This window comes from Ceratosolen solmsi, unplaced genomic scaffold (genome assembly GCF_000503995.2).
Source record: "Ceratosolen solmsi marchali unplaced genomic scaffold, CerSol_1.0 scaffold27, whole genome shotgun sequence".
In the NCBI taxonomy this organism is placed as follows: domain Eukaryota; kingdom Metazoa; phylum Arthropoda; class Insecta; order Hymenoptera; family Agaonidae; genus Ceratosolen; species Ceratosolen solmsi.
Window position 1 is genome coordinate 3,455,696 of NW_011948426.1, and position 20,000 is coordinate 3,475,695.

The window sequence follows — 20,000 nt, forward strand, 5'->3', positions numbered from 1 at the left end:
GCTATCATCTTTGACACGTTCAACTGCCTAATCTCTCATATCTCTTCTATTGTTTCTCATGCTAAGTACTTTTTAATACTATTGAATTTTCGCGTTATCAAATAAAGTTAAAAAAAAAAAAAAAATAAAATAAAATAAAATAAATAAATAAAAAGGCAATCCATAGTGCTTATTGGTATATAGTAATTTTCTTATAATGCAGAAAATGAGGGAAACTAGTAGACGTATGAGAGAACGATTATTTAATGATAATGCAATTGTGGCTGTTGCACAGTGTACATAGAAGAATATAGAAAAAGTCCGACAAAAGCATTGAAATCCATAAGGATACGCGATCTTCCATTTGTGTATATATATATATATATATATATATATATATATATATATAAACACAGTTTTATTTCTATTGGAGGAAAATCTTGCACCTTCGACGATCAGAATCCAAATACTATTTGCATATTTCTTAAAATTGTCGTTTCTATATATTAAAGCTAAGAAAAGCCATCTCAATATTTTCAATCTTTCTAAATGCTCTAATTTTGAGTATTTAGATTTTCAATTCGCTATCGATTCCGGACGTTATTGAATTATCCAAGAAATTGTATTTTCCACGGCTTTCGCCTTTTCTCCCCTCTGTTCCTTCGGTTTTCTTTCGTTTCGCCTCGCCTTGTCTCATTTCATTTTGCCCCATCATCACCTTCCCGAAGCACTATGATACTCGAGTGTTGAGATCTAATCTCACTCGACCGTAGCAGAATTTAATTACGGCTCCCGCGCCATTGCATTTCTTCACTGGACCAGCTACGATCTAACGTTTGTGCGCTCGATTAAACGATTCCAACCGATTATCAATTTTATGTAAGCTACATAATTTTCTCTCGATGATAAATAAATTTTAAAAATCTATATTTGAGAAGATAATATGTTTTTAATTTTAACAATATTTTAATCTAAGGGCGCTCATCGTGATAAAAATAAAACATACTAAAATAATTCATTTCACATAATGTTTATTTTGTGACAGGTAATAAGGAGCTTTTTAAATGTCTATTTTGCTATCATTCTAATTTTTTATTCTTATCCTTGCTGTATTCGTGCATGCTTTTTTTTTTTTTTTTTTTTTTTTTTTTTTTTTTTTTTATGAGGCTGCATAAGTAACGTAGAAGGGCTTAATTACAACCAAGTTATAAGATAATTTATTAGTTAGTCTTTTCATCTGGAAAAGCTTACTCTATATCAACATTCAAGTGTAAAGAATTTCAAAGGAAAGCTTGAGTAATCTAGTCAATAACGCGATTATCAAATACTCGAGTAAATTCGTTTATAATCTCTTAGAATACTGTGTACGGAGCTAAATGAGAGTGATTAAAAACCTGCATGAAACGAAAGCCTCGGTTTATCTAATTAAATCGACGACTTTAAAATTGTTAAAAGGAATTCGATCTTTTCAATCTGTGTTACATACATATATATATATATATATATATATATATATATATCAGAAAGGAAGTTTTATCTTAAGTTGTATATCGGCTTATCTGAAATAGCATCAAACTTTTATTGTTTCTATAGCAGTGATGGTGATTTACTTCGTATTTCGAGTAATATTTAATTAGTTTTTACGACTTTGTCGCCAATATGAACTATTGCCCGTTGTACACTATTTTATAGTATATTTACCAATTGTTATTTATTTTTAATTGGTTATATTTTTTCGACACTGGCAAAAGTATCGCCTGTTTCAGAGCATTGGGACATTAGAAAAATAAAAATTTATATATGAAGCATCAATATTTTTCAATATCATCGTGGTATTTCGACATACCTATTCCTACACATGGCCAATCTGAATAAATAATTCACTCACCAAAATCTCATATAAGAGAATTTCGTTGTCGATCAGCTTTTCGGATCGCCACCTCAATTTCCTTTGCACACTCAATGCTTATGCCATTAATCAAAAGCCATTAACGCGAATGAATAATTCTTTCTTGCTGACGAGCTTTACGAAACGTTCGCCGAATGAAGAAAGCCGCGTTTTTAGATTGATCGACGCACTGGTCACAGTTCATTATTGCTTATATTAAAATCATCTTATCATGCGATGGCCTTATATGCTCAGGCTCATCTCTATGAACTCAACTCTATCTCTCTTTAGCCGAATCTCCGAACGTAGCGTTGAATTATTAAAACTGGAGGAGAGCGTTAAAAGTTTATATTTGCATGGTAATTGCAATTTATCAGATCTTTGATGCTCCAATTAAACGGCTGAGCTTAGATTTTATAGATAATATGGCGAATATATGCATATTCAATTGTGATTATTTTGTAATATCCAAACATTTAATCGATTATTTTAAAGAAAAAGCATTATAATCATAATAATAAATAGTATTAACTGCTTGAAAATACATTAATTTGCGAAAGTGTTATATCGTTTTTTAATATTTAACATATATATGAGTTTTCTGCAATAACAGATTACACACGTTGAAGTACTGAAAATAATTTGTCATATCAATCCCGAAGTAGATCACTATTATTACTATGATTACACTAGTACTTTTTTTCACAATAGCTTATTTAAGTTAACTCCAATTAAGTAATCCATAAAATTAGATAAAGATTAATGATTTCAATTTATAACAATTATATTCGGATTTATTTTAGTTTTATAATAAATTAATTCTATTTATTTTTAAATGTCTGTATGTATTTTAAATGAAATAAAGGCTGATTGTAGATAAAATTTAAAGTACTGGAACATTATGTACGTACAAAATTAATTATAGAACTGGCTTGTTTGTGATAAGCAGGAAATAAGAGCTTTTATGGTTTGCGTTATACGTACCCTGAAACATGCTTTTATACACATATATCTCGCATTTGCTTTTTTAGTTTTAAAAAACATCATGGATAGCTTGATACTTGACAAATTGTGCTTAACCGAGTATATATTAAGTCCATATAATACACCACACATACATACGTGTGTAATAACAATAATAATAATAATATTACTTTACTCATAATATGAGTTTAACAAGTATATATATCACTTGCTCCAGTAAATTAAATATTAATATTATTTGCTTTTAAACCATCCACTATAAATTGAATCCCTTAATACTTTAAAGGTATATCATTATTTTAATTATACGAAAATGGCTAGTTAGAGCTTTTCAACTTAATGATGAAATAATTTGTTATTTTGACAATGTCAAAAACAAGTTATTCTTCTGATATACAAAAAGAAAAAAAAATGTATGTATATATATATATATATATATATATATATATAATAGTTTTTTTTTTATAATTAAATTAGCGTGTGAATTAAATAAGATTAAATCATAATAAGTTTCATTGAGATATACATTTTTTTTTATTTATTTATTTATTTTATTATTATAAATAATTACACGAACGAGAAGGCAAATCCTTGTAATGTGCATTGCACGTAAAAACAGCCAATTCAAACTGTGGAACCTAATTATTGCCGTGCAAGCTGAAATTCTAATGCTTTTTCTTCGAAGGCTAAAAACTTCCATTGTTCATTTTGGAATGATGTAATGTTTAATATAAGTGTACAGCGCATGTTCAATTGGCCTTTACGTGGCACGTCTAAGGGTAAAAGCAAATAACAACCACGGACGTTTTAGATCGTAAAGTACATACTCTTAACGGTAGGTTTGACATTGAAATGTCTAAGCGAGACAGGTTGGCCGAAGTTGCGAGAAAGAAGGATCGATCTTGTGGACCGGAGGGCCAAGCGATTGTTAAGTGGGGCGCTGTTGCTTTGATGGTCTGGTACTGTTGGTACTTTTGGTACTGCTGGTACTGCTGGTACTGCTAGTACTGCTGCTGCTGCTGCTGCTGCTGCTGCTGCTGTTGCTGTTACTGGAGGAAAAATTTGCCCGAGGGCCTCCACAGCTTTCGCGATATTCCAAGTCTTGACATAATTAGTTCACTCGACCCTAGTTTCAGTCAGGGCCGTACAAAGATGCAGTTGCTTGGTAATGACCACAGAAGCTCAGAATCCATGTCTAATTGAGAATAGTAATATTAAAATTCTGGCTCTTTTAACCAAACGCTCGGCTTTTTCTTTTACCAATCGTTTCTATCCTATTTCGCAGTCTTTTGTATCCTTATAATGTAAAATAAAGGATCATATGAGGATAATCTTTGATAGAACTGATAATATTATGTTACATATCACAATTATCTTGTATTTATTTTTTATTACGGGGACATAAAATACTTTAAATTATATCGTAAAGTTTATTGTAATTTTAAGAAATTTAGTTGAAAAATAAAAATATTGATTTTATATACTAAACGGTGGTGTATTACAAAACATATACAAGTAATGATGTGTTGTTGGCTAACTATTATTCATTATCTGTAACAGCAATTTGGTGATAAAATTTAAAATAAAATTTATTTGGTGGGTTTAGTTATAATTGAATAAATAAATATATTATTGATTGTATTCGGTTTGTTTGATATTTATTATATATATATATATATATATATATATATATATATGTACGAATAAAAATTTTTTTAGATTGTATCTTACTAAACTTTGTTTACAATTGAACTCGTTCACGAGTCTTTTCTATATTCTTTATATATTATATGTGTTTGCTTAATTCCCTTGAAAATTTTTTTATTTTGTTCAAATGAAAATGCTAAATGAAATAAAAAAATTAGATAATAAATATATATATATATATATATATATATATATATATATATATATATGAACAATTTTTTCTTTTTATAATTTAAGAATAGAATATAAGTATATAATGCGATAGATTGCGATTCGTTAAAAAAGAAATCTTGATCAAGAATAATTTAACACTCTAATTTTGAATATTAATGCTAATGATTCTAGAAGGTAGAGTAAGTTAAAATACAAACTTTTTATCACTGTTATTGTATTAAAATTCTATTTGAAGAAAATTTCTTTTAGCTGTCATATTAAAATGTTTGCACATCATCTTGTATACAAATAATGCATGTGCAAACATGAATTTATAACTCGTATCTCCTTGTAAATATATTTTCATATTTTACATAAATTTTCAAAAATATGTTTCATTATTTACCTACTTCTGGGAGGGCAAAATGAAAAGGATTATCATTAACAGAGCAATATTATTTACAAATCTTTAAATGTCGTTATAAACAAATATGATGATTGAAATGACGATTCATATTCAATGAATATATATCATGGCCCGATCAATGAATATACATAAAAATTATAATTTTTTAATTTCGTTGTTTATTATTTATCTTATATTTATAAAAGAAAATTATACAAGCTACAACAAACTGATTTTATTTATGTAGAATACTAAAATAATATTCATTTTAATGAATGAATAATAGTCATTGTGTGTGTGTATGTTAGGAATAGCATAAATGCACCTACATAACTTAAAAGTTAAATATTTTTTTTATCTTAATCATAAAAAAAAAAAAAAAAAAAAAAAAGAAAATAAAATGAAGAAGAACAAAAAAATTGTTCTAATATAATTTTCAGAGATCTTTGGGTAATTTGATTCAGTAAAAACAGATGTTTACTGCAGTACTTTGATTTAAGTTGAGAATTAACTGTGGCAGAAAGAAATAAAAATTGGATTTGTAACAATCTAGAATTTATTTGTTCGTTACCCATAGATATTTATGTTTATAGCATCTACGTATAATCCAAATAGTGTTTGTTCGAATTTGTGCGAAATTTCTGACGTTACGGAACCAAAATTTATTATTTCCCATTTTATTCTTTATCGAAAATGAGTTCAACTAATGCGTTGAGTCTTTTACCTACCAATCCAGACAATATCGCATCAAAGTTTCTAATTCTATTGAGTAATAAAAAAAAAAAAAAAAAAAAAAAAACTCGCAAAACAGGAGTGATTTTTCTAGGCGCAAATTTAAAATCGACATCTTTCATTTTTATTACGAATCTTTTCTTTTTCACCCAACTCATTCATATATCATATATTAATTTATTCTACTCAACCATATATTATTATTGCATGATTATTATTGTAAAATCTATTCATTTCTTTATGAAATATTGCTTTGAAATACAGAATCTTCAATTTTGCAGGTTTTTGAGATATGTGAAATCAAGATTTATTGCCAGATTTAAACTTAAGAAATTAATTGTTATAGTTATTATGTAGTACGTTCATAACTTATTATTCATTAGACTTTTATACATATATTTCCTGAACATTCATTTAAATTATTATTTATTTTACTTTATTTCAAATAATAAATTAAAACTCTATTTCTTAATTCTACTATCTAAATATTTTATATTTCATTTGGTGATTTGTTTATTTAATATCTATTATAGAAATATCTAAAATAAAATACAACGAATATAATAATTTAATAAAAAAAAGAAAAAAATACTTCCTATTGAATTGTCAAAATTATAATAATTGTCATGTAAGGTACGTATTAAGATTTTAATTAAAATATTCTAATTATTAAAACATAAGAAATTAATAAGACATATTAATGTAAATACTTAAATCAATAATCGAGATAAGTAAATAACATAATTTATTATTATTTAATATTTTGAAATTTTAAAATCGAATCAAATTCAAAATTGTACGTACCGATATATTAATACAAAATTACTTATAACATATAAAAATTTATATTATTTAAAATTAATATTTTTGGTATTATTAAAAATACTTATGCCTCAGTTTCAAATACTTTTTCATTAGCATCAATATTTGTCATAAAAAAAATTATATATCTCAATGATTCTTTTTTCTAAATGTCTATGTAGACATTTTATGTAGTTATATTTGTTTTACCTTTAAATGTGAAAACACTAAAAACTATTTTATATTCCCAATATATATATAAGATTATCGGAGATGAGTGTTAAATAAATAATATATTTAATCGATTAAAAAGCTTTATAAAATTATATAATCATAATATGGAATATGTAATAAATACAAAACAGTTTTGTGTATTCAATTATTTTAACTAAAAATATGGAAACAGTTGCTGAATATTATAGAAATGCAAACAGTACGAGTAGGGAAGAATCTATGGGGAGTGTTTCAAGATTTGTATAAATTGGGGGGGGGGGAAGCTTATACTTTATCATTTTAATGAATTTCAAAATAAGCTATTATTTTCATATAGAATAATTAAAATGACATTTTTTTAAATGATGAAACTTCATTCTTTGCACTTGCAACGATTTAAATTTTGTAATAGTCTTAGATAGTAAATAAATGGTGGAGTACTTTAGTATTTTATTAATGTTGACATAAATTGAATGTGAATGAAGAGAAAACTAAATATATTTGGTTTAGATTGTGAATTAAAAATTTATAGTAAATTTTCAATAATGTTGGTCTAAAAATATTTTTCTATAATGATAAAATATCGATGCAAAAAATTAATTGAACAATAAAAAAAGAGAAATTTTAGAGAGTTCCATATTTGAAATAATTAGTTTGTAAATGCTCTTTATGAAAATTTAACCAAGAAAAATGAAGAAATAGGCAAAATTATATTAAAGAATATTCTGATCGACATATAGTGAAAATAATAATATATACAAGGGATTAAAGGATAATAAGATAGAAAAAGTATATTGTTCATCTAATATTGTACGTTTAATTAATTTACGAAGATTAAGATGGGGAGACTAAGCAGTTAAAATGAGAAATAAAATAGCAATGTATAAGATTTTAGGAAAACGAAAAAGTAAAAGGACTTTGAAGTAGATCAAGATAAAGATGCGGAGATAACATTAAATTGATGTTAATAGAAATAACGTATGACCAAATTTCTTAGAGAAATTTAGTAAAAAAAAGGGGGAATGCATTTTCGTGTTGATAAAATATAATAATTACAATTTTTCAATGATTACATTAGTTACAAGTATATAGTGATTGCAATAGTAATAATTATCGTTTATTTAGAAAATATTATTAGCGAATTTATTACAAAAATTTTACTCTCTCTATCTCTCTCTCTCTCTCTCTCTCTCTCTCTCTCTCTGTGTGTGTGTGTGTGTGTGTGTGCGTGTGCGTGTGCGAGTGCGTGTGTGTGTTATTTCTATTTATATGTGTATATTATTTTGCAAGAAATTTGTTTTTTTTGCGATATAATGACATGTTTTAATAGTCAAGTATTTTCACAGTATATGATTAATTATTAATGCAAATTAATGTTGTCTAATCCCTAATACTTTTATTCTTCAATTAAATCATGCCATTATTATTAGCAAACCAAATGAACTTAGCAAATAATGAAATTTTTATTTTACCGAAAGTGGAATTTTCGTTCAAATTTTCTTTTCGGCATAATTAGTTTTTACATACTATTTTTGAAACCTATAAGCTATATTGCAATTCAAAATAAACAGGGACAAAGTAAATAATCGATTTGGTTCTCTGTCGTTTTTAAAGTGTTTTTAAGGAGTAAGAAGGGGGGGGAAAAAAAAATACAATTTCGTGTACATTTCTCGATTACTCCTAGAACTTTAAGAGCGAGTATTTCATTTTTGAATTTTTCGATTAATGTTTCATATATCGAGGAAGCGTTTTTCATCACGGCAGAGCATCATACTCAAGCTTATTGTTACGTATTAATTGCTAAATGTCATGCAAAGCGATGATTGATTTTGTGTAAGCTAAGTACGCACTTGATTTGATGATCGATATTCGATTATCTAGTTAAGTAATGTGCTTGCCACGCTTCCATATAGCTCAAAACCAATACAATATAGATCGGAAGGAGGAAGATTCATTTATTAGCCATTACCCTATCCTATTAAAATGTGTGACCGTAAATTTTACGATCGATTTTAGGGGTGGACAAGGCGTACGATGCTCAAAGATGCTGGGACGGACGGCGGTGGGAAAGGCTGGTGGCGATGGCGGTCCAGGTTAGGTGGCCTCCTGGCAATGGCAACGGTCATTTCTTGTTTCGCTGCACTTTTGCCGAGTGTTAGGGCTAACCCGGAAGCGAAGCGTCTTTACGATGACCTGCTGTCAAATTACAACCGACTCATTCGACCCGTTGGCAATAATAGTGATCGCCTAACCGTCAAGATGGGACTACGCCTTTCCCAGCTGATCGATGTTGTGAGTATATCATAAATTCTGTATGAAATTGAATTTTTTATTGTCCGAAGCAAATTTATTTCCATTGAAATTTCAACAATATCGAATAAAACGGAATAAATTGGATATCTGAAATGCCGCGCGAGATTTTTCAATTCTAGTGCTTCGTGCATTTAATCTTTAGAATAATTTACCTCCTTATAATCTTTTGTGGATCTTTTAAAGATTTTATAAGCACTTAAAAGTATCTCTGATTGTTGCATAAATTATTCTTTGTTTTTTTTTTAGTTTTGTTTTTTTGCGAGTACATTTTCTGAAATAATTCGACGATCTCAAGGGTATTTTTATTTTTGAATTTTCTTCTTTGTATAAAAAAAAAACTACTTCTTATTTATTGTCCTTCGTCCATAATATCTGTTTTTGTCCGTTTCTTTTTTTTGTTTACTGTTTCTCCCTATTTTTCTCGTTTCTTGCCCATCTTCAGCCACTGTTCCGGGTATCCGGGTATTTATCAGTGATATTTCGATACAAGCAGATTTTCAAGGTTTTAGCAAGATTTTTTTTTCACCTTTATCGATAGTTGCAGCACGGACCCGCGTAGATTCCCGTGACTTTATAGACCATAAAATCCGCGATTGGCTTTTATCGACACAAGCATTGGTACGAAGACGTCACTTTTTTTCCTTTTTTCCTTTTTTTTTATTTTATTTTTTTTTTTTTATCACTATTTGTGATCATTTACCATATCAGTAATATTCTTTTCATTGTAGAGCAATCGTTAATGTTCTTATTTTTATCAATTGAGAAGTTCGATATGTCAGATGAATTTTACCGAGTGGATCCATAAAGAATCGCTTTCAAACGCGTGTGCATTAATTTATCTGCACGCATCAAAATTCATTAAGAAGAAACAAAAAATTTATACAGAATGGTTAACTGGTATTATAATAATACTGTTTACGCGCACAGAAAACAGAAAAGTTAATAATGGCCAGTGAGTAAATAACATAAGAGCGAATAATTGGAAGTTGGAATGATGTTGAGTGGCGTCGGGGAAGTCTGTACGAGGGAGAAAGAGGATTCGTGCAATTAACAAACTTGGTCGCTCTCTATGTCTTGTTTCGAATGACTAACCGCTTAAGAAGTAATTAAAGATTAGATATGGTAGTGGTATGAGAGGTAATCAAAGGCCACATTATTTATTGTTTGACTGTTGCCTTATCTCATCATAGTTAAAGCATTTTTTATCGTTTATTTACTTTTATACGACTATTGAGTGGTTTGACTGTTGTTTGTTCATTAATTATAAAAAGAACCAATGAGCATATTTTGTCAATTTAAACGATGGCTTAGCATTGACGGAGATATTTATAAAATCGTTGGATTAATTGCAAATTTAATTATTCAAAGAGATTATAAGCTTACTTGGATTGTAGCATTTAACAACTATACAATACCAATTCATCTTTTCTATGGATTTACGAATGTATTTTACGTGAATACACGAATAATTTCGGTAACTCTCGATTATCAATTGTCTTATAAGACTTTTATTATTAGCATCAGACTAGTAAACAAAATTATACATATTAATTATTTATAGAATATTTAACCCTTTTCTTACGTTCGCTTTTCCCCTATTCATACCCTTTTTGCCTACTGTACTACCGTTCCAGACTTTTGGTAAAAGTCGTTATCGCAATATCCAATTCTAAAGAAAAACTGGTTCATTGATGTACAAAAAGGAATGAAAATGCAATATAAATAAAGGAGAAAAAATATAGTCACTAGAATGAAAGCGAAGATGTTGGAAAAGCCAAAGCTTAACGAGCTAGAACGTTCGTTATCGCACCTTTGCCTTCGCCTGTTCTTTCTTTCCTCCAGCAAAAGAAGAGAAAAGATGATATAAGATAGGGCAATTCAATCCTTAGTAATTGCGTTGCTTTGGCTACTTCTTCGCTAGAAATAAGAAGATGGACGTGATGAATTTTGTCGCGCAAACGATAGGCTTAGAAAATCTCTTACTTTATTCGATTTCTTCATTTTATAAAAATAACGCAATCTAAATGCTAATGTCTCTAATAATTATTAATTTACTATGATTTCATAAAGCATTTAATCTAAAGAACGTTTAAAAATAATTTAAAATTTTATTATATATGTAATATGCATTGAAATGATAAAATAGTAAAACACAATTACTATAATCTGTTTACCTGTACGGCCCGTAGTATTTGAGGATGGACGTTTTATGACTTTATGACGCTTTATTGGAGGCTCGATTGCCATTAATACAAAGAACAACACAATTATTCTAAAATAATTATTGAATATAAAATTTTCGTTTATAACTTTATCGTGCAGTTGTGTTTCCAAAAATCTTTTAAAGTAAACGCGCAATTAATGATTAACCGAGAGGGATTAAGTGCAGTGAGCTATCCACACAGAAACGGTATAAGCATTACTGCACACGCACTCACGCACACGCACACACGCACACACGCACACACGCACGCACACACAGATATATATATATATACGTATACATAAATTCTAGAACAAGTTTAGAGTTAGAGCTCTTGCAATGGCGCTTTACATTAATCTTGAATCGATCGACTTAACAGTGTTTGCGATGAATCTCTGTGAAATCCAGTCATACGAGCCTCTACACACGTTTCTATAGCCAAGATGACTCGAGATTCTTTAATAAGCAGTTGGATTTATGATTCTCCTTTCACTGTTGTCACCTGAATCGTTAGTTTACACAAAATTCCATTGCCAGCGGCACGTTTTTTTTTTTTTATTTTGATCTCATCTTATGTTCGTAAAATATTGTTCTATTACCCTGCAGTGGCTCCTATTATTTCTACTTTTTATACCTCCATTTTCTCCCTTATTTTATTTCTCATTACTATTTTTCCCATATGTTTCCTAATTTTTTATAAAAATAATTCTTTATATTTTTTATCATTATTTTCACACTTTGGTATTATGATTATTCTGCAATATTCAATTATATAATTAGCATAAATGTTATTTACACATTAATCATGTATAATAATATTATATTAATTAATGTAATTTTTTTAAGTATCAATATTTATATTAATTAGCAAATAATTTTAAATAAAAATCATTTGAAAAATTAATCAAAATTACCTCCTGCAAATAAAATAATGTAGCGATCTTCTAACGTGTTATTTTTCTTTAAGATTAGTTGCAATCGATTAATGTGATCGGTTCCATCGAAATTTTATCTATACTTTTTATCCTTCTTTAACCTCGTTCATGAATCTCTATGTGAAATTCTGACATTATAAATTTCATTTCGCTCTTTATTTTCTTTATTTTCTGCTAGTTGTTAATTTAACTTAACTTTTTCGGCAGCGAAGGCAATCGTTTGTTCTAGAACTTTAGGTTATTACACAACCAAACTCTGCAACTATCTTTATTTCTCTTCAGTTTTTACTTACTATCTTCCCTTATCGCTTGGTATTTCGTTTTCTTTATGTTCTTCTTCTCTGAATTTTGGTTTTCGTGAGCGCTCTGGAATTTTGCAATTTGCCAACAAGTACTATCTAACTCTACATTCAGCTATTTTCACATTTGCGATGAGTAAAAAATCTCAACTGCAATCACATGAGTTCAGTTTCGAGACACCGCAAATTAGAAAAAAACTTGGGAAAATCGTAGTAATAAAATCTTATTGCTGATAATGAAAATTACGTATATTTAAAGAAGACAATCATTAGTCTAATTATACATAATTACTTTTAAGTGCTTATTTAGTCTAAAAGTTTATTGCCCTTTAATTAAATAATTTTAAATAATGTTAAACTATCATATAATATTGGTATGATAGAAAATATTAATCCATGATTAATAATATAATAATATAATATATTATTAAATATAATAATTATATTATTATTAATATTGTTATTATTATTAATAATAAGAATAGTAGTAGTAGTAGTAGTAGTAGTAGTAGTAGTAGTAGTAGTAGTATTTTACATTAATAAGTTTTTTTTTATTTCTATTTAAAATTTAAACAAAAAAACATAAAAATAATAACAATCTCAGTTTATGTAATATGTAAATAAGAAATTGTTATAGTGGTGATCAATAATTTATAAAAATTAGCTCGACAAAGTCATATGAATATTATAAAGCTTAACTGAAATATTTATTGCGTAAAAATATTTAAGTTTTTGGATATACGAAGATATTTTTTTATCAAAGGTGTAGTAGCAAAGTGTACCTATATCACTTTGAGGAAATGTTTTTCTTGCGTTAATGCTCTAAGCGAGCTCGGATTTTCTTTTTCTAGAATATGCAAAATGTGCAGAAGACCTATTTTTCATAATAATTATTTATAAAAAGTCCATTCTTTATTGAAATTGAGCTGAATGTTTTTGGAAAAAACATATTTTTCAATAGGTTATTCAATTTGTTTTATCAACGAAGAGAAAAATTACAAGCAGAACTAAGTTTACAGTTCAAGTCAAACTATAAGCAAAGTCATATTTAATATAAAGTATAAAATATCGATAAAATATTTGAAAGTTTTTAATAATTTATCATATTAAAAATTATTATTTTCATCGCAGTATTTCTCAAAACGGTATTGTCAAAATAAAATATTAAAATATCATAATAAAATAAAAGAATAAAATAATAAAATATTTTAAATATTGAATAAATAAATGAAAGAAAAACAATTATACTCAAAATCAATAAATAAATATTTATTTTAAAAAAAGTTCATAATTATATAAAAATTGATGACTTAAAAAAATCCTATCTGAAAACTGAATTTTTTTACGATGCAATGATTACACCAATAAACGCTTTCTACACAATTTCATTTTAATAAAGAATTTAATTTATACAAAGATATTTTAAAAGGAATTCTGAAATGAATCTTTCGTAATGCATTACCGTATTAATTTCAATCGATGATATCGACAGATAAGCATTATTTTAAAGATAAAATTATTGAATTTGAACATATTTCAATACTTTTTCTGAAAATATCAAGCAGATAGCAGTCAGATTTTCATAAACGAATACTTTATAATCTCTGTCGAGATAAAATGTAGAAAATCCTACATTATGAACATAGTCATTCGCTCGATTATAATCAGAATAGTTAAATTTTCCTTTACACGACCGCTTAGTTGATGTACGTAAATATATTTTTTTCATTACACTCGAAGAAAGATAGCGAGAGAAGTAGCGAATTGCATGATATTATTCCAATTACGTAAAAATAAATTAGATTAAATGGGGTTAGAATTTTGTTTCCCCGCAGCATATCGATGTCGACAATTTCGAAATGACAGTAACTTCGCTGTCAGCGCTGATGTTACGGGATATGGTGTTCAGTTATTGTAGCAAAGGGTTTGAAAAGGACAGCAAACGCCACTCGTGGCTGGGTATATCGATGGAGCAAGCCAGAGTTAATTTACTAATGAATTTTAAAAAGACTCGAAGAAGCCTGTAAGTGCTTGACTGCTTTTTCATTTCACTAATGTTCGGAATCTTCTAAAGCTTTCTTTATCTTCTGAAAGAGGCGGCGGTAGTTTCAGGCAATTTTTCAATTGCTTAAAATGTCGTGGTTCTCTGTTTAATAAGAAAAAATACGCAAAGATATCAATCTGTGCGTGGAACGTTATTCTAGCACCGCCAGGCCATTATTCAGTACTCACAACAAGCATTATTCCCGATTAGATATTTGTCCTAAGACCGATTCTCTCTCTCTCTCTCTCTCTCTCTCTCTCTCTCTTGCGTACTCAATACTTGATGTATTAATAAGTTGAGCTTGGGTTGTATAATCATATTACGTCATTAATTTGATAATACACAGTGCTTATCACGATTGTAGAATAAACTTTGTGGATAACGAAGCGCCTTGTGTTGATTTTATACTGTTATCGGAAATAAATCAACTGGCAAATAAACTCCAAATAAATACTAGCAAGAATTGTTAATTCGATAATTTCGTTTTAAATCAATACGGCAAATACTACGAATATTTGCAATTATTCATCATGTCTACTTGATAATCCTTATTCCAATTAAAATCTTTTATAATGGAAATTGCAAACGCGTTTACTCGCGCTACATCATCTAAGGCACCTTTTACAATTGATAATCATACTTTATAAAATATTAAATAAACATGAATAGGGATACAATAAAATTGTAAAATAGATGCAATCGAATTTACAAAACGAATCAGAGTCTATTGCAATTCAAGGGATCTTAGCTACTGATTTGTTTGAAGAGACGAGAAGAGATTGTGGAGATAGACTGAAAATTCGAATTTCAAATCAAAATTGAAACTGATTTGTTAAAAAATTGAATTCTGTAGTATTTTTCCTATAGATAAATATCTTTTTTTAAAAATGATGTCAAGTAACTGTATAATACGAAAGGAACCTTTTACTCGGGGATGTTTCATGCCGATTTAGTAATATAAATATATAAATTGAATACATTGTAATCGTATGGTTGCTTGAGCGAAATATTGGATTATATGAATATTAGGCTTATGATTATTTTTAAATTTAAACAACAATAAAATTGATTGATCTAATGAGAGTATTTTGTTACATCGCTGAGCCGTTACATTACTATTTTATTTAATGCCGTGTGTAGAAAAAGACAATAATTAAACTGCATTGAAAAGTCTTCACTCTTTCAGTAATAAAGTAATGAATGGCACAAGTAATGAATAGAATTGAAAACTTTTCCTAAAACGTAACATTATTGAAAAAAATACGAGCAATAAAATACAAAAGAATTTTCATTTTGCATAATGAAAAAAGTCGATGTTATTCGGTAATTTAATGAGAAAGTTTAACTATTAAATTGATCAAAACTTTATTACAAGTGTTCGAAGAATTTTAAAGAGAATGTAAGATGCAAGGAGGAAATTTTGGTTACAGCTCCAAAGACGATACAAAATCAATTCGCACGAAGAAAATTTCGATTATATATATATATATATAATTTGTCATTGGCATTTATAATAATAAATTTAATTCAATACTTTCATCCTCTAATACTAACGTAGAAAAGCATTTTATCATTGAAAACTATAAACAGTGCGTTCTTACTTTATCCCTTTATAAAAGTTATATAAATTCATTAATCTAGAAAGGTTATTTCAATACATATTAAACTTGTATAATGCAGCATTAATCAGTGATATCAGCTAACCGAACTATATATAAACAGTGTATAATTAATTAATCTCTATGTAATTTGTACACGTTCTTCAATAGATTATTGTTGGCTTGATTTATTAAGTATGTTAATTTTTTGACAAGTATTGGCATTGTATTGTCCTTTTGTCAAAGTGTTCAGACATTCATATGCTATCGCTTCATAATAGCAATAATAATAATAGAAACGTTATCGATAATAGTCACGACCGACATATGAGCAAATGTGAGAAATGAAATCAAAAATAGAAAAATGAGAAAGTAATGGCTGACGAGAGGGTGAAAATTTTAGTTCAATCGCACCACATTCCGCATTCGCGTTTTCCCTTCCTCGTTCACTTTCTTCCATTCTTCTTCGGATAGAGTGCCGACCAAGCGATTCGGTGACTAGGACTTTGGCTTCCACTCTGGATATTCATATATATTTTTCCATTACTGTCTTATTCCCCCAATCCTTCCTCTACGAACCCACCCCCTTCCCCCTCTGCCCATCTGCCCATCTGCCCATCTGCCCCTCTGACCCTCTGCCCCTCTGCCCCCCCCCATCTCGATCGAAATCTAAAAAAATAAAAAAAGTAACATCGCAGTGGCTGGATAAGGTGTCGAGTCGCAGCCAAAGGACTGGCCGGATGGGTGGGCTAGTTGACGCTTGACGCAATTAAAAAACTTTTCTACTTTCAACGGTTAATTTGTCTTTGTTCCGAGAATGTAGTCAGCAGCCGTTATGAACGTTACTTTCGACCCCTTTTGCAGACTTTGCCTCTCCATTCGACGTCCCGCAAGCATGTATTATTCATTTAAGGACCAACAACTTTTTCGATTGACATTCCTTGTAGACGGTCTGTCTACTCAAACGTAATGAGAGCTGCCGCTTGCGTTTTGAATAAGTCCTTTGTTAATGAATTACCCACTTGTATTCGCCAATGTAGTCACATGTACTGTCGCAATTTTTTAATTATAAATGCCTTTCATCGTAACGATTTTGATTTTTAAACCATTTCATTTATACGAATTTTGAACATTCTTTAATCCCCTTTTGTAATTGATGTCTATTCCAATCTCGTTCCTCCTTTTCCCCTTTTCCATTTCATTTCGTGCCTTTTAATTTCGCACTTTTAATTAGAGTTCTTTTGCATTTTTCTCAATATTTCAAACAACAATCTAGGCATTGTCTTACGTATAATATGTTATACATAACGTATTTTCATCTTATAATATAAAATTGGCAAAAGTCTAATGATTTTTTGTGAAACTTCTGGTTAAATATATGGGTATACTCAGTGTTCTTAATTAAAATCCAGTCATTCGTCTTCAAAGCCCCTTGAGAAACTTTCTAAAAATGCAAACTCACGTTCCGTTTATTTAAGCTGACGGACTATGGGATACTTTATAAACACAGGTATAGGGTATGCAGAGTCCGATAAAAAAAGCTTATACATTATATACTTATTATATATTATTAAGTTTAACTATCATTCAATGCAGTAACATTTAGCATAGAATTTTATAATATTCAATGTATTTTTAAATGCAATGCAAAAAATTAAGTTCAAATTTTTTTATTGAAATTAAATCAAATTAGATATTTTTTTCAATGTTAATTATATGTATTTTTTTATATAAAAATTCACATTGAACCGTTCGTATTTTGAATATCTAATTTTGAAGTTTATATAACAAATTTTTTTTTCAATACATCAATACACTGAAGTATATGCATAAATTGTTGTTTTCTTTTTCTATTTCATGGCAACAATAAAAAAAAAAATTTTTTTTTTGTTGATTTAGCTACACATTTGCCAGACAATTATCAAGTTTATGTATAAGTTTATGTAAAATTTAATAATACCAAACTTTTTATAACTTTACTAATAATTTATTAAAAATAATAATTATCTTTTCATTAATGTCAAATTAAAAGGATTAACTTTTATTATATTTACAAACTCATATTTATAGTACTCTAATAGAAGTTAGACTGCAAAATAAAAGGCACATTTAAAATAATTACTTTTGAATTATAATCAATTTTTGAAAGTTAAAACATTTACTTTTGTTTGAAAATAAATTTAAAAGATCTTAAAAACTGCATGGAAAATTAAATGGAAAATAAAGTTAAACATAACTAAGTTTAAAGAAAACTCTTTCATCTTTTACAATGTTTAAACGTAGTGAGAGTTGACTTTCACATTATAGTATCCTCAGCATAAATAGTTCGTTATAGTTGATAAGTTAGCACATTTGTTGCTATGTCTTATCGATGCAGGTAAGCTGCCATTGAAAAAGAGCCGAGGTATTGAAAAATCGTTTAGCGGAGTTGATAAATACTTGATCAGATATAACTACTTGTTCGTATATAACTTCACCCATTCGATCGTAGTATTAATTCTCTATTATCCGCGCACACGCGCACGCACACGCACATAGTGCGTCGAAGAATTCTCGTTTGCAGTTATGCTCCCATAAATAAAGTATTTTATATTAATGATCACAGACTCAGAAAAGCAGATGTAATAAAAAAAACTACTAAGAAAATTATTATTAAAATAAAGCATTTACACGATCGGCATTCGATAATATCGTGATTTTCATTGACATTTTTGACACTTTTTAAAATGCGCGAACTCACTTGATAGTTTAATCTATTTGAAATTCAGCGAGTCTTAAGTATCTAGAAAACGCATACACTATGCAGTTTTATGGCTATATGCCATGGCCAATGCTACGCTTTCTAAAGTTTAAGAAGGGACTTTTCTATCTAGCCCATTCCCTTTCAACCTGGAATGAACAACGAATTTCGTCTCTTACGACGCAAATTCCACGCTCGATTTGTCAAAGAATCCGCTCGCTCTGCCTTAGCGTAAATAAATCTCTGAAGCTCCTCGCCATCATCGAAAGCTCACTCCCTATGTATATATCATGTATATTTCTTTTTCCGTCTAGCGTTAGCTCGCTCCTTCGTCCCGCAACTCACTCGCTTTCTCTACACCCTATTTTTCTCTTTAATCTGTCCTGCACTCACTTTTCTTTTTTCAGCTTTTTTCGTGCTTTTAAAACTTCTTCTGGGATTTCCTACTACTTTTAAGAACTCCAACGACTGCGTGTGAACGTTAGCTGTTGAAAATTTCTGTTTGTACAAAGTTTCTTTTTCGCTACTCCGACATTTCTGGTCAATGTGAACTTTGTAAGTATCCTTATATGTATATACTCTCGATTACGGAAAATAGCTTAATGACCCTCAATTCCACTTAAAGAAACGAATTTGGAATTTCATTTTCTAACAATTTTTGCTCCAAATAGTCCCGTATTTCGAAGTCGCCTGCTTTTTCTTATATAAAGTTTCATACATTCATATTCATCCGTAAGTGTAACATTTCCTTCTCAACTCCATATTTATTAAAACATTTTTAATTTTCACGGTTACGTAGAAGGTACGAACCCTTTCCCTTACTTAATTACGTAGCACATATATTATTGGGAATCGACTGTGGGCTAATTTATGCATGAATTTGAATAGCGTTAAAGTTTTTTCCAATTTACGCTTTCCTCCCCCTTCAATGAATCTTTCATTACATCTTTCATTATATCATGAAACAGAGCATGTCGATTAATCGCCAAAAATCAATTAAAAATT

The 20,000-nt window shown here is 28.8% G+C and overlaps 1 protein-coding gene across 1 annotated transcript in view; it reads left to right on the top strand.

Annotated features, from left to right (window-relative positions):
* nAChRalpha1 (nicotinic acetylcholine receptor alpha1) overlaps positions 1 to 20,000 on the top strand; it is a 115,729-nt gene that overhangs the window by 44,293 nt on the left and 51,436 nt on the right. The window contains 1 exon segment of the mRNA XM_011500784.1: positions 8,880 to 9,155. Within this exon segment, the coding sequence (XP_011499086.1) occupies positions 8,898 to 9,155 (258 nt within the window). The 5' untranslated portion in view covers positions 8,880 to 8,897.